General features: G+C 41.4%; 2 protein-coding genes across 12 annotated transcripts in view; one reads left to right on the plus strand and one right to left on the minus strand.

Annotated features, from left to right (window-relative positions):
- Window positions 1-21,657, minus strand: part of NIPAL3 (NIPA like domain containing 3) — a 114,468-nt gene extending 92,811 nt beyond the window's left edge. Inside the window, exons 1-2 of one of the 4 annotated variants that reach the window (XM_037828164.1) lie at window positions 21,471-21,657; window positions 16,909-17,128 (exon numbers count right to left, since the gene is read on the minus strand). In XM_037828164.1, coding sequence (XP_037684092.1) covers window positions 16,909-17,001 — 93 coding nt within the window. In that variant the 5' untranslated portion in view covers window positions 17,002-17,128; window positions 21,471-21,657. Of the gene's footprint in view, window positions 1-16,908; window positions 17,260-21,470 lie in introns of all 4 variants that reach the window. The other 3 variants (XM_037828165.1, XM_037828166.1, XM_037828167.1) reach the window with 3 other exon arrangements.
- A 1,299-nt stretch (window positions 21,658-22,956) lies between these two features.
- The window catches only part of STPG1 (sperm tail PG-rich repeat containing 1), a 62,555-nt gene continuing 60,498 nt past the window's right edge, over window positions 22,957-25,013 (plus strand). For 3 of the 8 annotated variants that reach the window (XR_005215468.1, XM_037828168.1, XM_037828172.1), the window contains exon 1: window positions 22,972-23,261. The gene's annotated coding sequence lies outside the window, so the exon portion shown is untranslated. Of the gene's footprint in view, window positions 23,298-25,013 lie in introns of all 8 variants that reach the window. The other 5 variants (XM_037828170.1, XM_037828173.1, XM_037828169.1 and 2 more) reach the window with 4 other exon arrangements.

A 25,013-nucleotide genomic window follows, 5' to 3' on the forward strand; every position in this document is an offset into this window, starting at 1 on the left:
TATCTCAATAAAATGAAGATAAAAAAAAAAAACCATATTAAAAAGAAATGGGTTGATGACAAAACCTTGAGGACAATATACTGAGTGAAATAAGCCAGACACATAAGGACAATTATGGCAGGGTCTCACTGATAGGAATTAATTATAATATGTAAACTCATAGACATGAAATATAAGGTGCCAAGATACAAGATGAGGTTTAAGAATGGGGAGTGGTTGCTTAGTATGAGCAGAATGTTCAACTAGGATGAACTTAAATGTTTGGAAATGAACCGGGGTGTTGGTAGCAAGATGTGAGAATAACTAACAGCGCCGAATGGTGTGTGGATGAGGTGGAAAGGGGAAGCTCAGAGTCATATATGTCACCAGAAGGAAAGTTGAAGGTCAAAAGATGGGAATGTATAAAACTGAATCCTATGGTGGGCAATGTCCATGATCAACTGTACAAATACTAGAAATCGCTTCCATGAACCAGAACAAATGTATGACAATACAATTAGAAGTTAATAATAGAGGGGCATATAGGGAAGAACTATATACCTATTACAAACTATATACTACAGTTAGTAGTATTTCAACATTTTTTCATAAACAGTAACAAACGTACTATATCAATACTAGGAGTCAACAATTGAGGGGGGTTGGTTAGGGATAGGGGAGGATTAGAGTTTCCTTTTCTTTTTTTCTTTTTTCATCTTTCACTTTATTTCTTGTCTGGAGTAATGGAAAGTTTCTAAAAATTGAACAAAAATTAAGTGTGATGGATGCACAGCTGTATGAGGGTACCCAGGGGCAAGTGATTGTATATTTTGGATCTTTGGATAATTGTATGGTATCTGAACAATCTCAATAAAAATGGAAAAAAAAAAAAAAGGAGGAGGAAAAACGACGTTAAGTTTTCCAACTGTTAAAAAAGAGCTTGTTAATGCTTTTTTTAGAAGGCTGATGGTGGGTTTCAAATGTTTTTTATACTCCAGGCATTTTAGTTAAGAACCCATAAGAGTTTGTTTTTGTTTTTGTTTTTGTTTTTCACATGCCAGTATCTAAATATTCCAGAAATTACCTTGAAAACATTTAAACTTGTAACAAAAATTTTTAGATGTCAACTAAAAAGAATGTGTGAGGAAATACATGGTTTTTCTTTAAAGGCTCAGGATGCAAGGGAAAGACTTCAGTATCCCTGAGATGCAAAAACCATCTGGCAGAGCCTGCCGGCAGAAGCACACAGCTCAGTTTACCTATGCTAATGAGTTTACTTATGACTCAGTTTACCTATGCTAATGAGGAGGAGTAACTGTTAAAAAAAGTTAATAGGTGGGGAGTCTGCAGCAACTGCCTCTGGCAGGCTGGGGACAACAGGATTCTGATTCTGGCTCTAACAACACATCAAAGCTGCACAGTTACCTTTATAGGAGACAAGGGGAGCTGGAAACGGGCTCTAGGAGTTCTGCAGGAACCCAAGACCTGAGTGGACAGAGGTTCAGAGGACACATGGGGATCACACAGATGTGGATTTGAGGGGAATGTGCTTCTCTGAGCCTCAGTTTCTTCCTTCTCCCCTAGTTGGGATGATAGTGCCCCTGTTTCAGGGCTGTTACAAGGACCTCCCGAGACAATGTGGGGAAAGCACATGCCTCAGTACTTACTGTCAGGGTGAACCATTTGAAACTGCAGATATTTGATCATCTTTGATCTATGGAACTGGCAATTTCATATGGCTCAACCTATCACTGGAAACAGCTGTTTTTTTCTTCACCCAGAGAGACTAAGCCTCCTGTGATGAGATCTTGATGAAATCCACAAGGCTAGGAGAATGTGTTGTAAATAACTTGCCACCAAGTGGATGTAAAGAGATGAAGAAGAAAAGCAAGGCACAGCAACCACATAGTCAAGTCAACATTAATTTAGGGAGGGTGAGGGGTGGAACCTAGAAATGAAGCTTGTAAAACTCACAAGGATAAACCAATCAAAGCAGCAAAAACACTCACAGTTAAAAGGCCACTCTGATAATAAAGACTGATATATACCCAGCACTTAAAAAATATCTGGCGTGGCAATAAGCCCTTTCCATACATCCGCAATTTGGGGCCACAGAAAAACCCTAGGAGGTAGGTACTACTATAACTCCTATTTTAAGCACATAACTTTGAGGTTCATAGGCGAATAAAAAAAGCTCAGAAGGTGAACTAACTTGCCTGAGGTGAGGACACAAAGATTTGAAGCTAGAGGCCTGACTTGGAAGTTTCCTGGTGACAATAACTATCCCAGACTGTCTCATTGTGTTCTCGGGTGTACTTCAAAGGTGGCAAAATAAATTAGGAAAGAAATAACCCTACCTTGTAAGTGCTACTTTCCCACTAACAACACAGGCAGCCGAGGTTTCTTTTAAAAGCCCTCTGTACTATTTCCACAGCATATTAATCTCCAGGAATAATTACCGGTTACAGACATTAGCAGCAGAACAATATAACTAATGCCCTTTCATCCAAGCCTTTCAAAGGGCTTCATCAACACTAATTATGTCACAAAACCCTTGGGAAGTTGAGATTAGTTCAATTTTATAAACATTTAAAGTCAGGCAAAGAAGCTGCCCCTGCCCCGGGGGTTACACAGTTTGAACACTCGCTTATTAGCTGCCCTCGAGAGGCTGCGCAGGGCAATTCAGTCGAGACAATGAGCCAGCAGCACTCCCGATGGGAAGTTCCTCCTCCAAACATCGGGGCTTGGAAATTGTAAAACTGGGGTGTCCAGTTTTACTGCTGGGAGGGAGGGAAGTAAAGGGTATGTCTGGCTGGCATCCACCATTTCAACCCACTGCTTGTTTCCCAGACTTATTTTAAATATACAAGCTCATAAGTACACACAGACAGTTAACCAGAACAGGCATTCTACCTTGGGATCCGTGACTCTCTCCCTTAAGAAAAGAGAAGGGGGAGCTGGAAGAAACGGTGTTCCGGGCTGAGAGGCAGTGTCCTCATCCCCGCGCACCAGAAGCTGCCTCATCAGGGCCTCGACCAGCATCTGCACTGGGGCAGCTATGGTTCTGGAGTTCCTTCTCCTACAATGTCAGATGGGGCTAATTCTTCTAAGGCCACAGCTACTCAGGTTCCTGACTATCTCTCAGCTTTACTGGGCAGATTCTAGGCCTCAGTCTAACTAACAAGTAGGGGGAAGGGAGACGGCAAATACCTCAGAGAGGCTGCTCCTGCTAGAGATCTCAATTACCAGGGAAGGCCCAAGACTTGGCTGAAGTCATGGAGAAAACCAGTGGCAGGGCCAGACCCAAGCACAGGTCTCCCCATACCACTCTGATCCCCAATATTTTGCAGGTGAGGAAGTAAAGAAGCCTCCCAGCTGTCAGGAGCCTTATATTTCTGGTAACCATATATTGTTCAAATCAGGGCACTTTGGGAAAGAAAGGGGCTGTGTTAATATACATGGACATGAGGCATAAATCAGGACTTATAGTCACTGTACTCACAGCGGTCTTTCAATGGGGAGTTACTTATGAGGGAAATGGGATGGGAGCAAAACAGCCTGCAGGCAGCAGGATTTCAGACTCAGCAGCTTCTAGCTACGGCTCCACCAATCCCAAATATTGCTCCAACTTCCCAACATGGACTTTGGAGACCAGCCAACATGAGCTGGCATCTCCCTCCAGGGAATTAGCTTACCTCTCTGAGCCTCGGCTTCCCCATCTGAAAAATGGACATGATCATAAACCCTCATAGGATCATGTTAAATGAAACAAAGCACATGTTGAAACATCATCCAGCACATAAAAAACACTAAAACAACTCTGCTGTTATTTACTGTTCATTATTATTATTATTATCATCAGCAAAAGCTCTAAGGGCTCTTCTAGCTCAGATAGTCTCCGACCCAAGAATTCCAGCTACAACTCTGCAAGAAAAGACTGTTCCCAGAAAAGCAGCCAAAAGTCAGAGGCAGGAAACCTGGCTTGGAGATTGGTATCCAAGTGAAACTTCATCTCTGATCTCCTGTTCTCAAGGTCTGCTTTATGTCTGACAACAATAGCCTCTATTTAAATATCATGGTCACTTGCTATTTGACCCGACCTCCCGCAATCCCTCGGGTTTAGAACTGCAAACACGTAAGTGTAAATTCCTTCATTCTGGCTTGCCTCCAAGGTTACTCATTCTACTGCAAGAGATGCAGCAGTCTGGCTACCCCGGCTCTGCTATACCTTCACCTGGCTTCAGGCTGCTCCCTTATGCTCACCTTCTCCACAGGTGAGGCATTACCTTCCCCATGATTGTCATTTCAACCTTTAATAATCAGTGTTAGGGAGCAGAAAGGGCCTTGCAGAGTGCCTGGCTTAATGTAGGCAGTGGAGAGCAGCAGATAAAACCAAGGGCATTGGCACTGTATAGACTTGATTTGAATCACAGCTTTAATACTGATTATCTGTGTGGCCCTAGGCAAATTAATTAACCTCTCCGTGCCAATTTCCTTACATGTAAAATGGGATTATAATTGCATAATCCCATGCAATCCTCATAAACCTCATGGAGCTGTGTGAGGATTAGCACAGTCCCTGGCGTATAGTAAATGCTCAACAAATGTTAGCTGGGATTATTATTATTACTATAGTAAATTATTACTTGGCTATGGAAACATGGATAAAGAGCCTATATTTTCTTGCCAAGAAGACTGACAAAGGCCTCATGGAAAAGGTGATACTTGAGCTGGAGCTATTAGGATGGATAGGATTTCCTCAAGCAGAAACAGGGATGGTGCTGGCAACTTCAGTTTCTTCATCTATAAATTCAGTTAATCCTCCTAATCACATTAAGAGATGAATTTAAAACTGACCTGCGGAGGGGCTGTCCAAAGTTATGCTGGAAAGTAACAGAGCTGGGATTTGAATTCAGGTCTCTCTGATTCCAAAGCCCATATTCTTAGCATCCTGCTATATCCCTAATCTTGTACCAAATTCCATCTTAAAGGGTAGATACTTGTGGAAGTGCCTTTCCCGAGTCCACCCTAGAGATGGAGCTCCTTGGGGAAAGATATATCTCAACTATCTACATAGTCCCCGACCCCAACCCAGCAGAAAGATGGATATAGTAGGTGCTCAGTTAAATGCCTATTTGCTGAATGGAGGCAACTGAGGCCTGACTTTTCCAGGCTGGGGTGTAGCCTCCACAGCATCACACCCTGTTGGGTAGGGCAGGGGTTAGGAAAACTGTATGCTCCTGACTTCACTCCACCAATGGAGTTGGGCTTGGGGCCTCTTAAATTTTCCTTGCCCCAAAAGTAAGAGATGATTTGGGGGCAGTTTGCTTATTCTCTGAAAACTGCCCACAGTGGTGGAGCTTCAAAAACCATGTTTATTGGTGACCCCAACTCCCGCTGGCTATCACTGATTAGACCAGGGTAGACTCTGATGCAAGCTGGACCAATCAGATCTTCCCCCTTTTAAGGGGGATGATATGAGTTCTAGAATCTTCTGAGTCCTACTGCCATTCCTGCCCCTGGCTCCATGAGCTACCCTGTAGCCTTATAATAATTTCTCCTTTGGCTCAGCTTCTCTGAAATGAATATTCATTCCCTGCAACCAACATCACCATAACAAAAATCATTAAGGGTAGAAGAATACTACACAGCATTCAAAGAAGAACGGGTGGAGAACAGTGGGTTGCTCTCTCCACGTGGCAGCTGCCAGTGCCCATCCTCAACTCTTGCAGTGGGCCCCTTGAGATCCATTCCCTAGCTAGCTTGCTGGAGACAGAAAACAGACATAAAAATCTTCTTCCCCATCTGAAAGCAGGGATGCAACAGACATTTGCACCCCAATATTCACAGCAGCATTATTCAAAATTGCTAAAAGATAGAAACAATCAAAGTGTCCATCAACAGATGAATGGATCAACAAAACGTGCAACAGAATATTATTCAGCCTTAAAAAGAAGTGAAGTGCTAGTACATGCTACAAGGATGAAACTTGAAGACATCATGTTGAATGAAGTAAGCCAGACACAAAGGACAAAATACTGAATGATCTCACTGATATGAACTAACTATAATATGTACACTCATACATAAAATATAGAATATCTGTTACAAGGATATAGAATGAGGCTAAAGAATGGGGAGCGGTTGCTTAATACGTGCAGAATGTTTAACTAGGTTGAACTTAAAATGTTTGGAAATGGACAGAGATAACAGTAGCACATTATTGTAAGAATAATTAACAGTGCTAAATGTGGTGGAAGGGAGAAGTTTAGAGTCATGTATGTCACCAGAAGGAAAGCTGGGAGTTAAAACATGGGAATGTATAACACAGTGAATCTTGTGGTGGATAACGTCCGTGATTATCCGTATAAATATAAAAATGTTCTTCCATGAACTCATGAACTAGAGCAAATGTATGACACTATTACTAGTTGTTAATAACACAGGGGTATATGGGAAAAATATACACCTGTTGCAAATTATGGACTATAATTAACAGCAATATTTTAATACTCTTCCATCAACAGTTACAAATGTACCACACCAATACTAGGGGTCAATGATGGGGGGAGAGGGGGCATAAGGATTATGGGAGGATTTGGGTTTTATTAATTATTTTTATTTCTTTTCTGGAGTAATGAAAATGTTCTAAAATTGTCATGGGGATGCATGCACAACTATGTGATGCTACTGTGAACCAGTGATTGTATACTTCAGATGGTTTGTATGTTGTGTGAATATATGTCAATAAACTTGCATTAAAAAAATTCTCTTCCCCCAGAACATGGGTAGGCATGGCTGATCACTGATTATGGTTTTTGATTAGTGAAGTCAGATTGCTGTTTCCTGGCTCTGAGCTACTGCTTCAACCCACCCCAGACAAAGGTAGTGGCAGCCATTGTTTCAACCCTGCACTGGAAAGGGGCAGAGATGGTAGAGAGTTAAAGACGCAGTGCTTCCCGCAGGGCTGTGGGGAACAGTCTGCTGAAGGGCTGCATTTGCTAGGCAGGCCAGGAAAACACAGCTTCAAGAAGCTGTCAGTGAGGCTTCTGGCGTCCTTCCTGATCCCCTCCCCAGGGCATTCTGGAGCCAGTCTGAGCCCCTTTGTGGGTGTCTGGCCCTGTTTTGGCTGGGAAAGACTGACTTGAGCAAGTCCTCTCTGGAGGGACCCTCCTCTGAGAATTTGCCCTCCAGGCAAAAGCAGCTAGAGACAAGGAAAGGAGTGTAAAAAACTATAGAGGCAAAACAAAAACAAAGAGAACAGATCAAGATTCCCAGAGATGCAACAGAAAAAAGGAAGCTTTCTGTTGGCAGTGAAACAATTGCCCAAAAAGTACAATCTTAAATATTGTACCATATATCCATTGTAAAAAATGGATGAAGAAGAGCTGAAAAAATCTGATCACGCACTGGCTATTCTAAAGGTGTAGAATAAGTTGAACCAAGCATCAAAGAAGAACTAATCAACAATAAGGCCCTTAGGCAAGAGAGAGAAACTGATCTTCAGAGTAAACTCATCAAGATAATCAGATACCTAGACATCAGCAAAAAAATTAAAAGCCATACTAAGAAATGGGAAAATACGGCCCAGCCAAGGGAACAAATTAAAACTCCAGAGGAGACATAGAATTTGGAACAACTAATCAAAAATGTTCAAACAAATCTCCTAAATCAATTCAAGAAGATGAAAGAAAATATAGTTAAAGAAATAAAGGATATTAAGAAGAAATCTGTAAGCATAAAGAATTTTAAAGTATAAAAAGAAACAACAGAAATTATGGAGATGAAAGGCACAATGGAAGAGATTAAAAATACACTGAGGCATATGACAGCATTTTTGAGCAGGCAGAAGAAAGAGTTAGTGAACTAGAAGACAGAACAACTGAAATCTTATGGACAGAAGAACAGATAGAGAAAAGTATGGAAAAAATTGATCAGGGTCTCGGTTGCAAGCATATACATAATGGGTGTCCCAGAAGGAGAAAGAAGGGAAAAGGCGTAGAAAAAATATTTGAGGAAACAATGGCCAAAAATTTCCCAGCTCTTATGAAAGACATAAATATACATGTCCAAGAAGCTCAGCATACTCCAAACAGAATAAATCCTAATAGACCTACTTCAAGACACATACTAATCAGAATTACAGATGCCAAGGATAAAGAGAGAATTCTGAAAGCAGCAAGAGAAAAGTGATTCATTACCACAAGGCTCCACAGTAAGACTAAATGCTGATTTCTCAGCAGAAACCATGGAGGTGAGAAGGCAGTGGTATGATATATTTAAGGTACTGAAAGAGAAAACTGCCAGCGAAAAATTTTTTATCCAGCAAAAGTGTCCTTCAAAATAAGGGAGAGTTTAAAATATTCACAGATAAACAGAAGTGGAGAAAGTTCATAAAAAAGAGACCTATTCTATAAAAAATACTTAAGTGAGTTCTGCAGGCTGAAAGAATAAGACAGGAGAGAGTGGCTTGGAGTAGCATGAAGAAATGAAGATTATCAGTAGGGTAACTAAAGGAGTAAAAAAGAGAGACAAAGAAAAGATATGACATATAAAAATCAAAAGATAAAATGGTGGAAGTAAGTACTGCCTTTACAGTAATAACATTGAATGTTAATGGATTAAACTTCCCAATCAAAAGACACAGATTGGCAGAATGGATTAAAAAAAGCATGATCCAACTATATGCTATTTACAAGAGCAAAGACCCAAAGACACACACAAATAGGCTGGGAGTGAAAAGTTGGAGAAAGATATTCCATGCAAATAGTAACCAAAAAAGAGCTGAGGTAGCTATACCAATAATGGACAAAATAGACTTTAAATGAAAAACTGTTATAAGAGACACAGAAGAACACTATATATTAATAAAAGGGGCAATGCACCAAGAAGAAATAACAATCATAAATATTTACATAACTAACCATGGTGCCCCAAAATATATGAGGGAAAAGCTGATAAACAGACATATCTAAAATAATAACTGGAGACTTCAATACACCACTTTCATCAATAGGTAGAACATCTACACAGAGGATCAATAAGGAAACAGAGAATTTGAATAATATGATAAATTAACTAGATCTAACGGACATATACAGAACACTGCAGCTGGGCAAACATTCTTTCGGGTGCACATGGGTCATTCTTCAGGAAAGACCACAGGTCGGGTCACAAAACAAGTCTCAATAAATTTAAGAGATTGAAATTATACAAAGCACTTTCTCTGACAATCATGGAATAAAGCTGGACATCCATAACAGGTGGAGAACTGGAAAATTCACAAATATATGGAAGTTAAGCAACACACTCGTAAACAATCATTGGCTTAAGGAAGAAATTGCAAGGGAAATCAGTAAATATCTTGAGACGAATGAAAACAAGAACACAACATATCAAACATACAGGATGCAGCAAAGGCAGTGCTGCATATAGCCCTAAATGCTTACATTAAAAAAGAAGAAAGAACTAAAAGACCTAATGGTACACCTGGAGGAACTAGAAAAATAACAGCAAACTAATCCCAATGCATGCAGAAGGAAAGAAATAACAAAGATTAGAGAAGAAATAAATGAAATTGAGAATAAAAAAAATTGAATTAACAAAATCAAAAGTTGGTTCTTTGAGATCAAAAAAATTGACAAACCCTTAGCTAGAGAGAAGATACAAATAAATCAAATCAAATAAGAACTGGGGGTGTGTGTGACCACCAAAACCACAGAAATAAAAAGGATCGTAAGAGGATACTATGAAAAACTGTATGCCAACAAATTAGACAATTTGGATGAAATGGACAAATTCCTAGAAACACACCGATTTACACTGACTCTAGAAGAAACAGAAGACCTCAACAGACAAATTACAAGTAAAAAGACTGAATCAGTCATCAAAAACTTCTCAGCAAAGAAGAGCCCAAGACTAGATGGCTTCACAGGTGAATTTTACCAACCATTCAAGAAGAACTAATACCAATCCTGCTCAAACTCTTCCCAAAAAATTGAAGAGGAAGGAACACTCCCTAGCTCATTCTATAAGGCCAATATCACCGTAATACCAAAGCCAAAAAAGATACTACAAGAAAAGAAAATTACATACTAAGTTCTTTTATGAATACAGATGCAAAAATCCTCAACAAAAATAATTGCAAATCAAATACAAGATTTATATGCCACGATAAAGATGGTTTTATCCCAGGCATGAACAAACCAATTAATGTAATACACTACATTAACAAATTGAAGGGGAGAAACCAAATGATCATATTGATTGACAAGGAAAAACCATTTGACAAAATCCAGCACTCTTCCTTAATAAAAACTCTTCAAAAGAGGAATAGATGGAAACTTACTCAAAATGATAAAGGTCATATGTGAAACACCCACAGCTAACATCGTACTCAATGGTGAAAGACTGAAAACTTTCCCTCTAAGATTTGAACAAGAAAAGGATGCCCACTGTCACCACTGTTATTCAATATTGTGCTAGAAGTTTTAGCCAGAGCAACTAGGCAAGGAAAAGAAATAAGAGGCATCGAAATTGCAAAGGAAGAAGTAAAACTTTCACTATTTGCAGATGACATGAACCTATATTTAGAAAGTCCAAAACAACAACAACAACAACAACAACAAAGCTACTAGAACTAATAAACAAACTCAGCAAAGTGGCTGGATACAAGATTAACACACAAAAATCAGTAGTGTTTCCATACACTAGCAATGAGCATTCTGAGGAGGAATTCAAGAAAAAAAAATCCATTTACAACTACAATTAAAAGAATCAAATATCAAGGAATAAACTTAACCAAGGATGAAAAGGATTTATACACAGAAAATTACAAAACATTGCTAAAAGAAATCAAAGAAGAACTAAATAAATGGAGGGACATTCTGCATTCATGAAATGGAAGACTAAATATCCTTAATATGTCAATTCTACCCAAACTGATTTACAGATTCAACACAACTCCAATCAGAATTCCAACAGCCTACTTTGCAGAAATGGAAGGGTAAAATAAATTTGGTGAAAGACTGAAAGCTTTCCCTCTAAGATCTGGAGCAAGAAAAGGATGGCCACTGTCACCACTGTTAGTCAATATTGTGCTAAAAGTCTTAGCCAGAGCAATTAGGCAAGAAAAAAAAAAAAAAAAAAGAGGCATCCAAATTGCAAAGGGAGAAATAAAACTTTCACTATTTGCAGATGATATGATCCTATATTTAGAAAGTTAAAAAAAAAATCAACAACAAAGCTACTAGAACTAATAAATCTAATAGCCAAAACCATCCTGAAAAAGAACAAAATTGGAGGGCTCACACTTCCTGTGCTGGTTTCGATGTATTATGTACCCCAAAACGCCATTATCTTTGATGCAATCTTGTGTGGGCAGACATATCAGTGTTGATTTGATTTTGGAATCCTTGGGTGTTTCCATGGAGAAGTGATTCAATCAACTGTGGACAAGACCATTGGTTGGATAATTTCCATGGAGGTGTTGCCCTGCCCATTCAGGGTGGGTCTCAATTACATTACTGGAGCACCATATAAGATCAGACAGAAGGAGCAGGCTTGCTACAGCCAAGAGGGACGCTTTGAAGAATGCACAGGAGCTGAGAGAAGAGCTGCAGATGAGAGACAGTTTGAAGACAGCTGTTGAAAGCAAATGCCCCAAGAGCAACTGAGAGTGACATTTTGGAGAGAAGCTGAAGCCTAGAGAGGAACATCCTGGGAAAAAGCATCTTGAAACCAGAACTATGGAGCAGATGCCAGCCACATACCTTCCCAGCTAAACAGAGGTTTTTTGGATGCCAATGGCCATTCCAGTGAAGGTACTCGATTGTTGATATGTTACCTTGGACACTTTATGGCCTTAAGACTGTAACTCTGTAGCCAAATAAACCCCCTTTATAAAAGCCAATCCATTTCTGGTGTTTTGCATTCCAGTAGCATTAGGAAACTAGAACACTACCTGACTTTAAAGCATATTGCAAAGCTATAGTGGTCACAACAGCATGGTACTGGCACAAGGACAGACATATTGACCAATGGAATTGAACTGATGGTTCAGAAATGGAACCTCACACCTATCGTCAATTGATTTTTGACAAGGCTGCCAAGTCCACTCAACTGGGAAAGAAAAAGCCTCTTCAACAAACGGTGCTGGTAAAACTGGATAGCCACATGCAAAAGAATGAAAGAGAACCCCTATCTCACACCGTATAAAAAAATTAACTCAAAATGGATCAAAGACTTAAATATAAGAATAAGAACTATTTAACTCCTACAAGAAAATGTAGGGAAGCATCTTCAAGATATTGTGGTAGCCATTGTTTTCTTAGACTTTACACCCAAAGAACAAGCAACGAAAGAAATAATAGCCGAATGGGACATCTCAAAAATAAAACTTTTGTACAAAGACTTTGTCAAGAAAGTGAAAAGGAACAAAGTCCTGATGCCTGCAATAACATGGATTAACCTTAAGGACATTACGTTGAGTGAAATAAGCCAGATACAAAACGACAAATATTTCATGCTCCCACTGTTATGAACTAATTATAATAAGCAAAATCATAGTGTTAGAGTCTAGAATACAGGTTACTAGGAGATAGGTTGGGGTTAGAGAATGGGGGTTGAAGCTTAACCTTGATGGAAAAGGTTTAGAAATGGATAGGGGTAGCACATCATTTTGAGTGTATATATTGAAATATATAGGTGAATGTGGTTAAAAGGGAAAACTTTAGGTTGTATATATTACTAGAATAAAAATTAAAAGATAAAACATAGACTGTACAACACAGGGAACCATACTGTAGATGATGATCTATAGTTTACAGTACAAGTACAAGAGAGTTCTTTCACAAATTAGAACAAATATATGGTATATGGGGAAAAATAGATGTAATGCAAATAATGGACAACATAACTATTATAAATAATCCATCAATTGTAAAAAAGATAACTATTGTTAAAAAAAATAGCACAACTATAAAAAAAGTTATATCATTAATTGTAACAAATGTTCCACACCAATGCAAGGTGTTGCGGAAGTATACAGGAATCCTGTATTTTATGCATAATTGTTTTGTAAACTCACAGCTTCTCTAATAAAAAAATAAAAATAAAAAAATCAATAAGGGACAAAGGACACAAATTCCCCTTAGAATGCTCCCCCAGCCACAATTAACTACACCTTCCTCTGCATCTGCACACCTTTACCTGTTGCTCTTTGTAACCACATGGCATTTCTGAGCCAAGCACTTCCTGCATGCCTAGCACGTGGGTCAGGTACAGGGCTAGGTGCTTTTTCATTGATCCACACAGCTGTGAGAGAGGAAGGATGGGAGGGAAGGATGTATTACTCCCACCCTCTCCACATGAGATGATAGAAGATCCGAGAAGTTAAGCTATATGTCCAAGGTCACACAGCTAGGAAGGGGCAGGTCTTCTTCCCCCTACCCCACTGGTACTTCTTGGCCAGCTTATATGCTTTTGTTCACATGCCCGTCTCCTATCTCAATTCTTAAACTCCTGAGTAGAGTCACAGTGACTTTATCTTTGCCCTGGCATGAAGATTTTCTGTTAATAAGTAAGTGAAATGAAAATGTGATTAAAATGGAAACTTATTGGAAATTTCATCCGGGGGAGAGCAGCTTCTATCATGACATTATAAATGGTATTAGACACTGAATATAAAAAAAAGCAGAATGGAATGTTCTGATTGCTTCACAGAAGTAAGGCACTCAAGTGGTATTCACCCAGGCTGTAAGACGGAAGGCCCTGGTGGTATTCACCCAGGCTAGCCCAGGGCTCCTGAAATTCCTCCCAAAGACAAAAACCTCGCAACTATCAATAGGTTTTCTGACTTTAAGGGCGGTTACCCGAGTGGGGAGAGAGGATAGTTGCTGTGAGGGGGGATGAGGAGGCTTTGGGGTACTGGTAATACTTTGTTTCTTGATTTGGGTGCCAGTTACATGAGCTCATACTCTCAATTAAAATTCAACCTCTGACGCTTATGATTTGTGCACTTTTCTGTATATGTTATTCTTAAGTGAAAAGTTTAATCAAGAAAAATGTTTTCTGATTGGAAATCCTGCTCTGTGAAGCACTTTAGCACCTACAGAGATGATAAGTAATACTGCCTCCTTGAGAAGAGGCTGTCTTGCGTGCTTTGAATATCAGTAAATCTTTTTCAGGGCACACAAAGATGACCAAGACGTGGTGGCCTGAGATCTTGATTTCCTCGGACGATAGTTAGTGTGGGGTGGGGAGGAGGGACCCTGGTGGATCATCTGGTCCAGAAATCCGCACACCTGGCTGATGCTCTGAATCCCTTGAGGAGGTTTTATGAAATGCAGATTCTGGGATTCCATCTTCGATCCACTGAATCACACTTTGTGGGGGTACAGGGAGCAGGGGTGTGGGATGAATGATGGGAGAGGGCAGAGACAGATGGATCTATGGCCCAAAATCCTTTTTTTTTTTTTTTTTAAAGCTCCCCAGATATTTCTGGTGGTGAACCAGGATTGGGAACCATCCATGTACTCTTCTCCTTTATTTTACAGGCAGAGACTGAAGGTGGTGGTTTGAAGCTGTATGTACCCCAGAAAAACATGTTCTTAAACTTAATCCATTCCTGTGGGTTTGAACTCCTGTAAACAGCACCTTTTGATGAGGTTACTTCAGTGAAGGTGTGGCCCAACTGACTCAGGATGAGTCTTAATCCTATTACTGAAGGCCTTATAGGGAAGGTCACACAGAGGGAGCAGTGAGAAGCTGAACGTCAGTGGAACCTGGAAGAAAACGGAGAAGCCAGGAGAGGCCACCACGTGCACTGCCACGTGACAGAAAAGCCAAGGACCAGTGGGCTCCAGCAGCCAGCCTCAGAACACCAACAGTCTTCTGGGAGAAAACACAGCCTTGATGATGCCTTAGTTCTGGACTTCTCCCAACCTCAAAACCATGAGCCAATAAATTCCTGTTGTTTAAGCCATCCCACTACACAGTATTTGATTTAGCAACCAGGAAACTAAAATACAGAGGCACGGAGAAGGGCCAAGACTTGTCCAAGGTCACACGACCAGTGATGACAAAGCTGGCCTAAGAACGCCAATCTCCCAATTTTCAGACTGATACTCTAGCCATCACAGCTCTGTGGAGAACAGAGTAGTCACAAACAGAGAGAAAATAACCGGCTTTCACGGAAAGAAGATCAAGGAACAAGATAGCAACACTGAGAAAATCATATCATCTTGGCTCTGGAAGCGATCCAAATTTGGATGTAAATTACCAGATCCTTCTTGGTGTGACAGATTCTGCTGTGAATGCCATAGGGTCAATCCTTGCTCTAGAATAAGTCTCATTCCAGACAAGTTATCATAATTTCCATATGTGTATATTCTGCCTGGCTGGTAGACAGAATTAAAATGATGCAAGCCCTTCACTTGTCCCTTTGTGGGAAGAAGCCCAAAGCCTACCCTTCTAGACACAGGGAAATAAAAATTATCAAGATTCTCAGAGAAAGGTGGGTACTTAACAGTGTTCCCATTTGGTCCTCTTTGCCTAGACCCTTTCTTTGGCATACCAGGGTGACACATCACACTAGGGTGTGGTGGAGCAGAAAGATGAGGAGCCAGCACACCAGGAGTGGTCAAGAGCATGGATTCCACAGTTGGTCTGACCCAGGTTTAAATCCTGGTTCCACAACTTACTAATGGGGCAAATTACATAACATCCCTGTGCCTCAGTTTCCTCATTTGAAAAGTGGGGGGGAAATGGTAATAGCAAGCATTTGATAAACACTGGCCTAATATGATGTGTGGGTGATTGTTTTAAGTGCTTCCATGGATGAATGTATTTAATTCTCATAATCATGCTAGGAGGTAAGTTTTATTATTAACCCCATTTTATGGATGAGGAAAATGGTGCCTACTTTATAGTGCCATTGTGAGGATTACATGAGAAAATGCATCTAAAGAACTTAGCACAGTCCCTGAGATAGAATAAATGCTCAATAAATTTTAGTTATTGTTATCATCATCATTACTAGAAGTAATAGTTCTAGCTCTGCGTCTAAACTTGTTAAATGACCTTAGGTATGTCACTTGCCACCGCTCAGTCTCACTTTCCAATCCCTAAAGTTAGGGGTTTCGAGGAGATGATCTCTAAGGTTTCCTTCAGCTCTAGGACATTACCTGTCTCTAACTGGTCAAGAAAAATTGATTTTAAATAAATCCAAGTCTTCAGACGTTGCTGTTGAGAAACGTGTGATATTAAACACCTCTAAATTTTAAAGATTTGTTCCCTTTCACCTATAAATCACACCTCTAAAGAAATAATCAGAGAGAAGGGCAAAGATTTACATTCTGTGATAGTCACTGCAGCACTGTTTACAGTTACCCCAGATTAGAAACAACCTGAATTTCCAATAATAGGGATTTTGTAGAACAAATTTTGATGTAGTAGCTCAACAGATTGTTGGGCAACCATTCAAAAGCATGCTTTCAATAATTATTTAATGACAGGGAAATATCCCACTAATAAAGTTAAGTGAAACAATCAAGATACAAAACTTCATATACGATGTGATCCCAAGTTTGAAATACAACAAAAGAAGGGAAGGATCTATATTAAATGTGAACAAAAGTTAGCTCTTAGTAATGGAATGGGTGATATTTTAAAAATCAAATTTTCTAAGTGGGAATGCATTCCCTTTAAAAGGTCTCCCTACCTCTTAAGTTCCTAAAATTCCTTTCAGGAATTTTAACAAGCATTTCTTTTCCTGTAATTACACGTTCTCCAGCATATGTGGAGGACCTGCCTGTTTCTGTGAGTTGTGGGCAAGCAGATCCTAGACATATCTGACAGCCAACCAACCGTGTGCTGTGTTACTTTCTTGTAACAAAAATACAAAATTCCAAAACCAACAAAAGCTCTTGCCTTGTATGAGAAGGAAACCTCGCTCACGGAGATGGTGTTGCTCGTGGGCAGTAGCTGCTGCAGCTGCAGGTCCGCACTCTGGGCACCATCCATGGCGGACTAATTGTACATCCCGCCAGCTCTACCTTGGTAGCTGGAACAGCTGCTAGGCGGGGCTGAAGCAGGAAGTCATCTTTCCTTGTGGTGTTCACCGCCTTCCAGCAGCCATCTCTTCTTCACGCTGAAAGAGAACTTGAAGGCTCTTTTTGCTGATTTGCAGCCCTCTGCCTTAGCTTCACTCGGAGAAGGGCCAATTTTTATGCCTCTCCCAAGCAGACAGACAGAAGAGTGTTTTCTGATTTTTGTGCTGCTCTAGGGTAGGGGAGGAACATTAAAAATCCATGTACAATAAAACATTCAGCCCAGCTTTGATACCTGAGATGAGAAGACCATTAGGGCAAAACACAACTTGCCATGAATTGTGAGAAGTGAGTTTAAAAAGAAATTATATCATACTGACTGCATTTTAAAACTTCAAATTCCATGTGAGACCAAGAGAAGAGATGTTTAGTTGGTGTAAGATCTATATTTCCTAAACAATTTAACTTGTACAGTTTGTTCAAATACCATAATTACATGGAACTTTTAATAGGAAGTGAGACCTGGTAGGTTTGCATAGGTTAGTATGAAACAGTGACACATCACAAAGTAATTTGGAGAATAAAAATATATTTGCAGGGCCCCCCTGAGTTGCTGGGGGAGGTGTTGGGCTTCCTCACCTGGATTATGGCTGATGTTCTCACAAACATTGAGAAATGGCAGTGTGATGTGCCAAGCCTTCTATCACAGGAATTGCCCTTATGAAACTTGTTACTGCAAAGGAGAGGCTAAACCTGCTTATAATTATGCCTAAGAGTCTCCCCCTGAGTACCTCTTTGTTGATCAGATGTGGCCCCCTCTCTCTAGATAAGCCAACTAGGCAAGTGAACTCACTGCCCTCCCTGCTACGTGGGATCTGACCCCCAGGGGTGTAAATCTCCCTGGCAACGCAGGATATGACTCCCGAGGGTGAATCTGGACCTGACATTGTGGGCTTGAGAACATCTTCTTGACCAAAATGGGGATGCAAAATGAAACAAAATAAAGTTTCAGTGGCTGAGAGATTCCAAATGGAGTAGAGAGGTTACTCTGGTGGGCATTCTTATGTACTATATAGATAACCCTTTTTAGGTTTTAATGCATTAGAATAACTAGAAGTAAATACCTGAAACTATCAAACCACAACCCAGTAGCCTTGACTCTTGTAGACAATTGTATAGCAATGTAGCGTACAAGGGGTGACAGTGTGATTGTGAAAGCCTTTGGATCACACTCCCTTTATCCAGTGTATGGATGGATGAGTAGAAAAATGGCGACAAAAAAACTAAATGAAAAATAGGGTGGGGGGTGACTTGGGTGTTCTTTTTTACTTTTTTTTTTTTATTCTTATTTTCACTTTTTCTGGTACAAGGAAAATGTTCAAAAAATAGATTGGGGTGGTGAATGCACAACTATATGATGGTACTGTGAACAATTGATTGTACACTGGATGACTGTATGGCATGTGAATACATCTCAATAAAATTGAATTTTTTTAAAAAAGGAATTAACAAACTGAGAAAATAGGATATGTAATCAGTAGGAAAAAAAAAGGAATTATACCATGTGTTTGGCGCCCTTAACAAACACGATATGCCTACCTCGAAATCTCTCTCCCAGTTGCTTAAAATCTTCCTTCCCTCTCCCACTCTCCTTCCCTCCTCCCATCCCATCCTAATCTATATTCTACTTTTCCCATAGGCTCCCGAGTATAAAAAGTAGAATACAGCCTACATCTACTTCTCTGGGCCTCCAAAAACAAGTCCTAATGCCATGAAAAGGGAACCAGCTGGGTTCCAACTTCGGAAGGAAAGGATGGACGAAAAGCTGTCTTCATGGCAGATGGAAGAACTGGGCTGCTACTGAGGTTCGGCCTGGCACAGGTGAGGTCACTGGACTGGGAGGGGAAAGACTTGTGTGACCACACCACGTCACCTCTCAGAGTCTCCACTGCCTCACCAGTGAGGGATAATGATGTGGCCTCAGGTAAAACCACAATGACCATCACTTTGTTGACATCATTGGACTGATATTCTCAGTGCCTCCCAAACTTTCTTACCAAATAGCTGGAGAAAGAGAATGTATGCCCCTACTGTTCCAGGAGGCATGGCGGAAACACCTACCACAAGTGCTAAGTTTCTTTGTGGTCTTCTTACATTTAAAACAAACAAACAAACAAATTTGGATTCTATGGCATAGTCTACATTTATTTTAATATAAAAAGGCTTTAAATTGCCTTTTATCTGCCACATGCTACCTGTTTTACTTTGACCAAGTCATTTAACTTCTCAACCAGTTTCCTCGGCTATACAATGTGGATAATAACATTCTGAACCACAGGGTTTTTCTGAGAATTTGAAGAAATAATGCCTGCAAAATGCATGCTGAGGGCAGGGCCTGACTATAGCGAATGGTCAATGAATTTCAGCTATTAGTAGTATCAGTTTTACTCCTGCCAGTTTAATCATTTAATTTACCTGCAAACATTCCTTTCATTCTCTCATGCATTCATCCAACACTTATTTATTGAAGGCTCACAATGTGACAAATAGACATTGTCTCTGACATGCCTGGAAGCTTTGGAAAGCTGCCTCTGGTCTACCAGAAGCTTCCAGTTCTCCTGCCATCCAGCCCTAGGTCCAGGAGTTCTGACTCTTGTGAGTGAATAGCGCAGTCATTATGTCTTATGGCCAACACCCTGTCCAGCACCTGGAGACTCCAGAGGCAGAGCTCATCATGGGACAGCCATGAAGACTATTTAGCCCAGGTCTCACTTTCTCAAAGGGCCTCAAACTTAACGTTTTGTTTTGCCTCCAGATGAGATAGTCCATTCAGTCCCAGAGATACACTCATCAGAGAACTTGACAGTGCACATCCCGTAACCAGGCCTCCTGCCTGAAAATCCCTATGAATATATGCTTATAAATCCTGCAGTAATCTTGTGAGAAGCACATTCTTCTTCTCTATACTTTTACGTGTCTGAAAAACATTACTGTGTTGGATTTCTGTATCCCTGTTTTAGCATCTCTGATGTAATGGGAGCCTTAGAAAGGAAAGTGACCCAAGGCTGTTTCCACCTCTGAGACCGGAGTGGAAGGGGCACTGGAGTGCAAACTCCAAGAATGTGTTCCTTGAATCTCCTGTGCAGTTGCTCCCTCCAGGGATCTATATCGAGCCTGGACAGTGACCTCCATATACACCGACTGACTGCCTAACTGTGGGCCTATTAGGCACCTGTTGCCACTTCACAGTCAAGAATTCCTAAGTCAGGCCTAACCAGCCACAACCGCCAGAGCTACAAAAGGTGTACCCAGCCCCACCCACAGGACAGCAGAGAAAGCAAACAGGCCTCAGGGACTTGCCAAGGGGATGATGGGTGTCCAGGCCTCCCAACCTCCTTTAGACCAACTGCTTTGTCCAGGTGGTTTTGCTTTTGGGTATTTGTTGTTTCTGCTGCTATGACTTAATTAGCTTTTAAAAAGCAGCTCCCATCTCTGCTTCAGGAACCTCTAGGCCTCTGAGGTATCTCCTGCAAAGAGAGAAGCCTATCCCTCAGCTGGGTAGGAGTTTGGACTAAATGCCGTGGAGGAACTCTTTGCAAGCTGTACTCCGTTATAAGGCACGCATTCTTTGCCTGGTGACTCTCTTTTCCTGAATTCAAAGCATTTCTCCAGGACTGACAACTGCCCAAGAGAATGCAGCCAACTCTGTGTTGCCAGCCACCCCAATTCCCATCTTCTGACTCAAGAGGAGAAAGATAATTCACTAAATGCTACTTCCACTCCCCACCTGCCTTGTCACAATGCCTAACTCCACCAATCCCATAGAGCAAGTTTTACAGATAAGAGAACCTGAGGGCATGTGACTGGTAACAGTAAGAGTCTGTATTGGAATTTGGGCTTATCCAAATGAATAGGTAAACAAAATAGGCCCTTTCCCACCACCTGCTACTGGCTGGTGAGCGTCAGTTGTGTGCCAGATGCTTTCCCTTTTCTGGGCCTTGGCTCACTAAGGGTTATGCTCTCAGTCCCCTCCCATTGAACTGGAATCTATAACCCGGCCAGGTGGCACCTGTGTTCCTGCAGCCAGAACAGACCAAGAATGCCTTCCCTCCATCCACCTGCCAATGTCATCATCTATTATCGCCAAGAAGCGCGAGCCCAGCATGTAGAGGAGTAATTTGGGCAAAGTTAATTCATTTTACTTCCTGATTTGCCTGGTATTACCCGTATTAAGGCAAGCCCATGCCTCCTCTCCTTTCACCCTCGATGCAAAAATGGAAAAACGTTCTGAGGCAAAGGCACCCAAACTGACAAGGCGGGTGAAAGCAGAAACGGGTGTTTGTACCAGGAGACGTCAGTCGATTAGGAATGCATTCGTTTTTTGCTGAAAAAACTAAGCCTGAATTCAAGCCCTCCCTCCCCCCAGTCTTAATCGTTACTCACCGGTAGCGCTTTCTCTAAGGTCCACCTATCAGAGATTTCTGAGAAACGACTTGGTTTCTTCCGTGCAAGCCAGAGTCACAGCTCCTCAATTCCTTCCCGGACCCAACTGCCTGGGTGCTGCAGTGTTTTGCTTTCAAAGGCTGCTACTGGACTTGCCAGGTCGCCTGTCAGTTAAGAGCCGGCAGGGACTTCGCGCACGCGAATGGCTGCGAGGAGGAGGTAGGAGGGACATTCCTCGGCTATTGGCTGTGCTGCAAAGCTTGTTTGAAGCGTAGTAGGCGAAGCCAGGAGAGGCGGATCTCGGCCGGAACTTTGAACTCACTCGGCGACGGTCCCTTCAAACAGCTAGTGGAAGGACACTCGGGTCTTCCTTGAAACAACCCTCCCCTCCTCCCTAGCTGTCCGGGAAAGTTCAGGTGATTGTTCACCTCCACCTGCCCGAAAGGTGGTGTTCGACTATAGCAGCCCGCAAGGTGTTCTCCCTTCCTGTTTTCATCGCCACCTCCAGGGCTTTGTTTCTGCTCACTCCCCACCCGATGCTCTCACCATGTATTCTGATCTTAAGCATCCTTCAAGGTCCGGTTTCCTCCTGAAAGCCTTCCCGACAACTACCTCCTGGTCATATTCTTTCCTGCCTTCCCATAACACCTATTGGCTATATTTTACCGAACTCCCAGCACGAATGTAGTTCAATAGTACTTATAAAAAGCCTACAATAAACCTAACATTTGATTATTTCCGTAACATGGATATAATAATGAACATCTTATGCAACTTTACAGATGATAAAAAGCTTTTTTCATCACACTGATCATATTTCATTTAAAGTCTTCACAACCCGCTGAGTGATGTATTGTTAAGTTTCATCCCCATTTTATAAAGAAATGACCTTTGGGCAGAGACCTCAAAGAGAGGAAAGAGTTGTGGTTTGGATCCTGAGGCAAAGGGAACTCAGAGGGAACGCTGGAGAGGGGAAAGAAGTTGGTATCTTCCAGGACTGCCCAAAGGCCGGCTAGCCCAAGTTGTTTAGGGGACTGGAGGGGTAGAAGGGAGGGGCCAGGGTGAGAAGACTTGTGGATTTCATTCTAAGTCTAAAGGCGAGCCACAAAGATTACTGAGACTGCTCTGAAGTGTGTAAAGAGGGCCGTGGAAATTCTACCTCGGGCCTTTGCACTTATCGATAGTTTTTTTTTTTCCTTTTGCAATTATAAACGCTGTTGGGCTGAGTGTTAGTAATTTCCTTAGATTTACTCCTTGAAGTAGGATTTCTGGGTGAGCAAATTCTAAAACTTTAGGTCTATCACAAGATTTTTGAGGGGTTGCCTAGATAAGCCCTCCTTAGCTCCCTTATTTTGCCTGACGAAAGTAACTTAACCTGAGCCCTAACATTCCGGCAGTTTCTCTGCGGGTTTTGAAACGCCTCTCACGATTGGCCAGCAACTTTTCAGGCTAAAGAAACAGAGAATACCATTGGTTAGAGGTACTCGGGCGGTGGCCTGAAGATGGACTCCAGAATGTTAGGCCCCTGGTTGCCATAGTGACGGAGAGGCTGGGTAGGAACAGATTTAGCCCCTGAGGGCCGGACGAGGTAGGAGGCAGTTCGGGTTGGGAGACGGTCACCGGGGTCGTGGAAAGGAGGACCCGGGCACCCCTTGGGCTTTCTGGGAATGGAAAGCCCGCTACCGGTGGGTGCGGAGTTCCGGTGCACGGCTGGATGGTACCCAAGCGCTGGAAGACGCCACCGTGGGAGGTGCGGGGAGGAAGGTGATTCGAGGCCCTGTCCCCCCAGAGGTATGTCCTCTGTGTCCCTCTCCTCACACAGCACCGGTGAGTGGTGTGCCTGACGTCTCGGTCTCTGCCCCTGCGAGTGCACAGACTCTTAGGGTCTCCGTTGCCGGGCGGTGAGTGGACCGTAAAGAGCTGAGTTCTGATCCTAGGTCTGCTCCGGGATCCCTGAGTGCCCGTCAGCAAGTCTTCCCTGCTGTCGGCCTCGGTTTACCCATCTGTAAAATCAAAGTGTGAGATTAGAACTGGTGGTCACAGCCGCCGCTAAAGTGTCCTTCAGCTCTCTGACAGGCTTTCTCAGCCTGTGAAAAACATTAAGTGGGTTATTTACATGTGAATGTAAATTGCTCCCAAGATGCAAGACTGCATTGCTACTGAATTGGCAAAAATTGCATATGGTCAAAATTACTCATTCAAACCCCGTGAAATTGCACATTAAGTATACCTGTTACAGTATGTTGATATATCCTGTATAGTAGTAATAGGTATATATAAATGTATAAAATACATAATACTATAGCATAATAATAACGTTTTTTTAACATAAAGAGAGATGGTAGAAGGAAAACATGCCTACAGTTGTTATCAGGTAAGTTAAATGCTTATAGAATGTAACCTGTGAAGGAATGACTGAATTATAAGTACATTTACACAAACTACTGCTCAACTGTTTTTCCTACCATTCATTCACTCATTCCACAAATATTGAGCAATTGCTATGTGGATATTCAGTGATGAACATTCTATTGGGGGAGATCATAAAAAAATAAAGAAATAAATATACAGTATGATGTCAGGTAGTAAAAAGTGTTTTGAAAAAAAATAACGTGGGGAAAGGAGCTAGGGAAAGATGGGGTGGTACTTTTTAGGTGAGTTGCTCAGGGAAGTCATTCCTGAGATTTGAGCAGAGACCCAAATGAAGCCAGTGACAGGACAAGAGGATGATGCTTAATAAAGTGAGAGGGAGGTAACATGCTACCAGAGACACTGTAAAAGCTGAAGGCTGTCATGTGGAGGAGAGGATTAGTGCACACACACACACACACACACACACAACACCCCTTTAGATGGTGGCATAAGACCGCTACCTTCACATACATAAGAATAGTCATATAGAACAGTGGCTTTCAAACCTTTTGACTGTGATCCATGGTAAGAAGTACACTTTATATTGTGACCCCCCCCCCCACATGCACATAACTGAAACAAAAACTTCACAAAAGACTACAGGCTATGACCTGCATTTTGAAAACCACTAATGTGAAAGAGAAGTAAGACTTATTCCGAGCTGGTTCCAAAGTTTGGAATTAGGACAAGTGGAAAAAAAAAGGAGAGAGAGAGAGAGAGAATCAGCTTTGTTACAGGAAGGGAATGTTCTAGCAATTAGAAGTGTCCAACAGTGAACTGCCTCAGGGATTTTCAAACTATGTTCTGGGGAGCCATAGCAATCTGTGGAGATTCAAGACAACATCACAAATTTGCTTTATATTTTTTAAATTCAGTTTTATTGAGATATATTCACATACAATACAATCATCCGTGGTGTACAATCAACTGTTCACAGTACCATCATATAATTGTGCATTCATCACCCCCATCTATTTTTGAACATTTTCCTTATACCAGAAAGATTCAGAATAAGAATAAAAAATAAAAATAAAAAAGAACACCCAAATCATCCCCCCCAATCCCACCCTATTTTTCATTTAGTTTTTGTCTCCATTTATCTACTCATCCATCCATACACTGAAAGGGAGT

Source organism: Choloepus didactylus, chromosome 2, assembly GCF_015220235.1.
Source record: "Choloepus didactylus isolate mChoDid1 chromosome 2, mChoDid1.pri, whole genome shotgun sequence".
Taxonomy (NCBI): Eukaryota; Metazoa; Chordata; class Mammalia; order Pilosa; family Megalonychidae; genus Choloepus; species Choloepus didactylus.